Source organism: Ostrea edulis, chromosome 5 (genome assembly GCF_947568905.1).
Source record: "Ostrea edulis chromosome 5, xbOstEdul1.1, whole genome shotgun sequence".
Lineage (NCBI taxonomy): Eukaryota > Metazoa > Mollusca > Bivalvia > Ostreida > Ostreidae > Ostrea > Ostrea edulis.
In genome coordinates, this window is record NC_079168.1 from 5,364,594 (window position 1) to 5,370,546 (window position 5,953).

The following is a 5,953-nucleotide window of genomic DNA, read 5'->3' on the forward strand; positions in this document are numbered from 1 at the left end:
GTTGTGCCAAGTGTGACGTGGCGTTAAATTGAATTGTGCTGAGTAGCCAAACTTTCATATTGTGTTTCAGTAAACTAACATTTTATCAAAAAGGAATTTGAGAAATTTGTACAAAACGTAATTTACTACTGTTTAACTTTTTCTGTAGTTAGCGGAATTAGCGACTATTCGAACCATTATGTAATACATTTATTACCAGTTATATTTTCAGCCTGGAATGACATACTTGTTGTATTAACTATTGAATTGTCTTGACAGTTATAGTTATATTGATTGTCAATATTGCCAGGTTTATTATACCAATTTATATTTCTTTCTCGGTGAGAGAGTATGGGTGTGTGAATGTGAAAGTGTGATTTCTTTGTTTTTCAAACATCTCTATATTTCTTATCTTATTGCTAAATAAATTTTCTTTTTATTTATTCTACGATTTATCATTTTCTCTACTCCTACACAAAATCCAAAAAGAACTTCATTACATATGGTGGCAGCGGTGGGATTTTGTGATAATTGGTTTAGAGAAAAGATATTTGGTAGAATATCGGTGGTTCAGAAAAAGTTCTATCAAATCAATTTAATTTTTGCAATTTTGATTTCAGTGCAATTTGAAAGTTTGGCTTATTGATTTTTTTTCCTTTGCTGCTCTGGTGTGTAGTTGATAATGTCATTGCCTCAGTGGGTTCAGGACGCTGTTGAGAAGGGTCAGGACTTGTCAGTGTGTCTCGAGTTGTGGAAACATGCTACGGCAGTTGATAGAGATGAACGTGCTACACAGAGAGAGGAGAAGAAACAAGAGATGGAACTACAACGAATGGCCATGGAGAAAGATGCAGAAAAACAGAAACTGGACGTAGAAAGGGAAATGGAGGAAAAAAGGTTGCAGGTAAAAATGAGAGAATTAGATCTACAGGAACAGGCAATGAAAACCAAGGGTAAACCGGGTGATAGTGAGACCAAAGAACAGAAGCATGAGGTAAAGTATCTACTTCCAAAATATGTAGAAGGTGAAGATATAGATGTTTTCATCAGGTCATTTGAAAGACTGGCTAATCTGCATAAGTGGCCGAAGGCAGAGTGGGCAATACGACTAGTTCCACAATTGACGGGTAAGGCACTAGATAGTTATGCACGGTTGAGGGAAGTTGAGTCAAATGATTATGACGTCATTAAGAAGGCCATACTCAAAAGGTATGATTTGACGGCTAGTACTTACAAGGATAAGTTTAGGGCATGTAAACAAGATCCTAATGAAACATTCAGAGAGTTTTACACTCGTTCATTGAATTATTTCGAGCACTGGTGTCAGATGGAGAGAGTTGGCGAGAATTTTGTAGTGTTGGTAGATGTGCTTATGAGGGAGCAGCTGATCAACAGTTCATCAAAGGATTTGCAGGTATGGTTGAAAGAAAGAAAACCAAAATCAGCAGATGAAATGATCGAGCTTGCTGAAGCATATCAGAATGCACATCGTGGGTCTGTGATCATGAACAAGGTTCATGCACAGGGTAATCCGAAGGACAGTAGAGGTAAGTCTCATGAACAGAAACCTGTGTCGGGTAATCCACAAAGTAAATCTGAAAAGAAGTGTTTCTTGTGTCATAGAATAGGTCACTTCATAAGCAAATGTCCATTACGCAAATCGACGGATAAAGATGCAAATGCTGAAAAACAGTGGGGAGGAAAACCTAAACCTGGTCAATCACAGGAAAAAGCAGGTTTAGTGCATTCACCAACAATGACGAGAAAGGGACAAACTTTAGAGTTACCCATGGCGGTGGAAGCAAAAGGATTTCATAAGGACACAAAGAAGAGTGGACTTAAGATTGAGTCGGGAATGGTGAATGGTAAGGAAGCATCTGTTTTGCGTGACACTGGGTGCACATCTATTCTGGTGGCAGAGAAGTTAATCAGAAGAGACGATTTAACAGGGGGCGTAAGTGAGGTGACCCTGGCGAACGGATGTTTGGAGAAATGTCCGGAAGTGTGGATTGAAGTCGATACAACCTATGTCAAAGGTAAGGTGGTGGCTTTAGTCATGAATACACCATTTGCAGATTTGATAATAGGAAATTACACACGAGTAGATATCCCTACTGAAAGGAACGACATTGAGAAAATGTCAAGGTCAGTAACAGACACTTGTCAGGCTGTGGAGACAAGGTCATCGGCAAAAAGAAAACCAGTTCAGAAGGAAGTGGTAGACATTGGTCAGGAGTTTGGTGGACAATACTCTAGAGAGGAATGGATTGAGGAGCTAAGAAATGATCCTACGTTGGATGTCTACAAAAAACGAGTTGGTGATGGTACTCCCAAAGACGGAGGCGGCTACATATCACTTGAGAAAGGTATGTTATACAGACATTTCAAATCAGATGCAACCAAGGAAATCGTAAAACAGTTACTGGTACCAGCGAAATTTCGCAGTCGAATTCTTTCACTGGCCCACGATATTCCTATGGCGGGTCATCTTGGAATAAAGAAAACCAGGGAAAGAATATTGAAATATTTCTTTTGGCCAGGAATTTTCGACGACACTAAGAAATACTATAGATCCTGTCCGAAATGTCAAAAAGGAACTTCGAAAACCAAGGTGAGTAAAGTTCCGTTAATTCAAATTCCTAGAATTGACGTACCTTTCCAGCGAATAGCAATAGACATGGTAGGACCATTACCTAGAACCAAAAGGGGAAATCAGTACGTATTGGTAATTTGTGACTATGCTACTAAGTACCCTGAAGCAATACCTTTAAAAAGTCAGGAAGCAGAAGTTGTCGCGGAGGCAATGGTTGAGGTTTTCTCGAGGGTAGGTGTACCAAAAGAGATTTTATCAGATCAAAGTACAAACTTTATGTCATCCCTGATGTCGGAGTTATGTCGACTGTTGAGCATACACAAGTTAAACACAACTCCGTATCATCCTCAAGCAAATGGTCTGGTCGAGCGGTTTAATGGGACTTTAAAGAAGATGCTACAAATCTATGCACAGGATGAGCCAGGTAAGTGGGATAAGCTTTTGCCATATCTCCTATTTGCTTATAGGGAAGTTCCACAGGAATCGACAGGCTTTGCACCATTTGAGCTGATGTATGGGAGACATGTCAGAGGACCACTCGCTATTCTGAGAGAAAGTATCGATGGTGAGGAAGACGAGAGTCGTCAGTTGCAACCCTCAATACTCAGCTACATCATTGAGATGCGCGAGAAACTGGCAAGGATGGCAGATCTCGTATCAGAGAAGGAACAGGACAGTAAAACGGACCAGAAAAGGTATTACGACCGAAATGCGAGAAATAGGTCATTTGAAGTCGGGGACAAAGTCCTGGTATTGTTACCGACGAGTACAAAGAAAATATTGGCACAGTGGAAAGGACCTTTTCCTGTATTGGAGAAAGTAAGTCCGGTAGACTACAGAGTACGGTATGACAACGGCGGTACCAAAGTTTACCATGTCAACATGCTAAAACGCTGGTTTGAAAGAGATGAAGAGAATGAGAAGCAAGTTATAGCAGCAGTATGTATTGCAGATCATTCGGAAGAGGATACTGAGTGCATTGATAATCCCTTGGTGGATCCAAGAGACAATTTCAAAGATGTCAAGATATCCGACACATTGTCTGAGGAACAGAAAACGGAACTCATGGAATGTTGGCAAGAATGCAGCGAGGTGTTGACCAATGTTCCTGGCAGAACGTCGATATTGAACACATTGCAAAGAAGGATAGCAAGATCGCGGATTTCTTATCCAGACCAATTTCAGTTGGTCTCAATTTTGTTTTCAACTTCATCATAATTTATTTGAAATGATGGACATTTTGTAAATAAATGGGGGCGTATGTGATGAAGTTAATTTTCATTTTGTTAGTTTTTTTGTTTGTTGTTACCCAAGTCACTTTGTGTATAGGTTTTTAGGTTAAGTTATTGCTATTTCAGTGCAGAGGGGATTTAAGAAGCTATCTGGGTCATATCAGGCAGTACTCTCAGCATTTCAGTAGGTGCTCGGCGTGGGAATCAGAACACGTGAGACAGTGCTGTATGCACATGGGTGTTCCACATGGTGGACTTGGCAATTATTTTGTGAGCCTAGTGTTGCCTTTGGTTTGAAGTCGGCGTTACCCAGTATCGTTGTTCAGTGAGAGACCTGTGAGTCCGGGACTGGAAGCGGAGGGGCTGTTCGAGCTGTATGGAGGCCTGGTTGTGCCAAGTGTGACGTGGCGTTAAATTGAATTGTGCTGAGTAGCCAAACTTTCATATTGTGTTTCAGTAAACTAACATTTTATCAAAAAGGAATTTGAGAAATTTGTACAAAACGTAATTTACTACTGTTTAACTTTTTCTGTAGTTAGCGGAATTAGCGACTATTCGAACCATTATGTAATACATTTATTACCAGTTATATTTTCAGCCTGGAATGACATACTTGTTGTATTAACTATTGAATTGTCTTGACAGTTATAGTTATATTGATTGTCAATATTGCCAGGTTTATTATACCAATTTATATTTCTTTCTCGGTGAGAGAGTATGGGTGTGTGAATGTGAAAGTGTGATTTCTTTGTTTTTCAAACATCTCTATATTTCTTATCTTATTGCTAAATAAATTTTCTTTTTATTTATTCTACGATTTATCATTTTCTCTACTCCTACACAAAATCCAAAAAGAACTTCATTACACCCATACATTGACTCCATCATACTTGAAATGTGACAACACTTCGTGACTGCTCTTCCGACAAACGACATCATTTAGAATCTGTCGGATGACACTTTCAAATACGTCAATTATCAAAGACTATCTGTCTCAGCACCCTTGCCTTTTCTCGGAATAGAAACACAACATGTAATGTATGAGTTTATTGTATGGAAGATATTGACCACAGTGGTCAGAAAGAACACTTACAACAAACAAACAACAGTGGGGTCGCCGAACAACAGGGCTTACCCCCAACAACAACATTTTATGCGTCATCCGAAAGGGCAAGTAGCATGCTGGGTTACTTTCAATCATGCTACCGACACATACAACACATATATTTAAGTATGGTTCCATGTAAAAATCAGGCAGAGGGTGATAAGTCGACCGTCAGGGATCGAGCCGATACTTATATGTATAGTAACATTGTTTATAGGAAATCATTCCGTGATAATATTTTTTTCATATGACGCACCTTCACAGAGCTGTGTTACTAAAAATAGAATACCCATGTTTTGACCAAAACTGACTCATAAAAATGCTATATATATTCTTAAAGGTTTTGTTAAATGAAAAGATCATACATTTTCAAATGGCTTATATAAAATGAAGAAGAAGGCTACTGTTTACGAATTTCTGTTGTCATAGTGAGTATCTGTTATGTGTTACCATGGTAACCGTTCCTGTAGTTAACGAAAGGACTTTCTAACGGAAAAAACATTCCAACTTTAAGACCATTTTTCTCGAAACAGCAAACACTTTCAAAAAAGTTTTATAATTAGACGAATAAAGTACATGCTATTGAATAATTTTTACTCAATATTTTTTTTGAAAGTTTTTACTGTACTCGGAAAAAAATATATGAAGATTGTGAAAAATGGCGGGAAAATAATATATTTTCATGTTTCTAAATTTTCTTCTACTTACAAACTATTCAACAAGCACACTTTTTTGTCATGTTCTAGTAATTATCATATTTATAAATATCTAAAATAATCTTCTTTATGTGTTTACATACCATAATGATATGTCTATAGATGTAAATGCAAGAAACGATGCATAGCATTTTGGGTCGGGATCGAAAGTCCGTTTATTATTAACCCATTTCTTTCAGATTTCCTCAGGTTTTTGTAAACAACTTATTAGACCGGTCTTTATAGGATATTTTGCACTGAATGGAGAGTTTAACTTGCAAGTATTTTTGGCTGGATAGTTGTGAGTTTGTTGGTAATTAACAGATTAAAGAAAAAATGCTTGGTTGGC

At 38.1% G+C, this 5,953-nt stretch overlaps 1 protein-coding gene across 1 annotated transcript; it reads left to right on the forward strand.

Moving 5' to 3' along the window:
• Positions 1–661: 661 nt before the first annotated feature.
• LOC125651369 (uncharacterized) lies at positions 662–4,218 on the forward strand. Its single transcript, XM_048879928.2, has 3 exons — positions 662–3,644; positions 3,931–3,988; positions 4,104–4,218. The coding sequence occupies exons 1-3, from the start codon at positions 662–664 to the stop codon at positions 4,216–4,218; spliced, it is 3,156 nt and encodes a 1,051-aa protein (XP_048735885.2).
• Positions 4,219–5,953: the final 1,735 nt, after the last annotated feature.

Coding starts and splice junctions, on each gene's coding strand:
- LOC125651369 (XM_048879928.2), top strand. CDS start 662: ATGTCATTGCCTCAGTGGGTTCAGGACGCTGTTGAGAAGGGTCAGGAC. Junction 3,645..3,930: donor GAAAACGGAACTCATGGAAT/GTTGGCAAGAAT, acceptor TTGCTATTTCAG/TGCAGAGGGGATTTAAGAAG. Junction 3,989..4,103: donor GCAGTACTCTCAGCATTTCA/GTAGGTGCTCGG, acceptor TTTGGTTTGAAG/TCGGCGTTACCCAGTATCGT.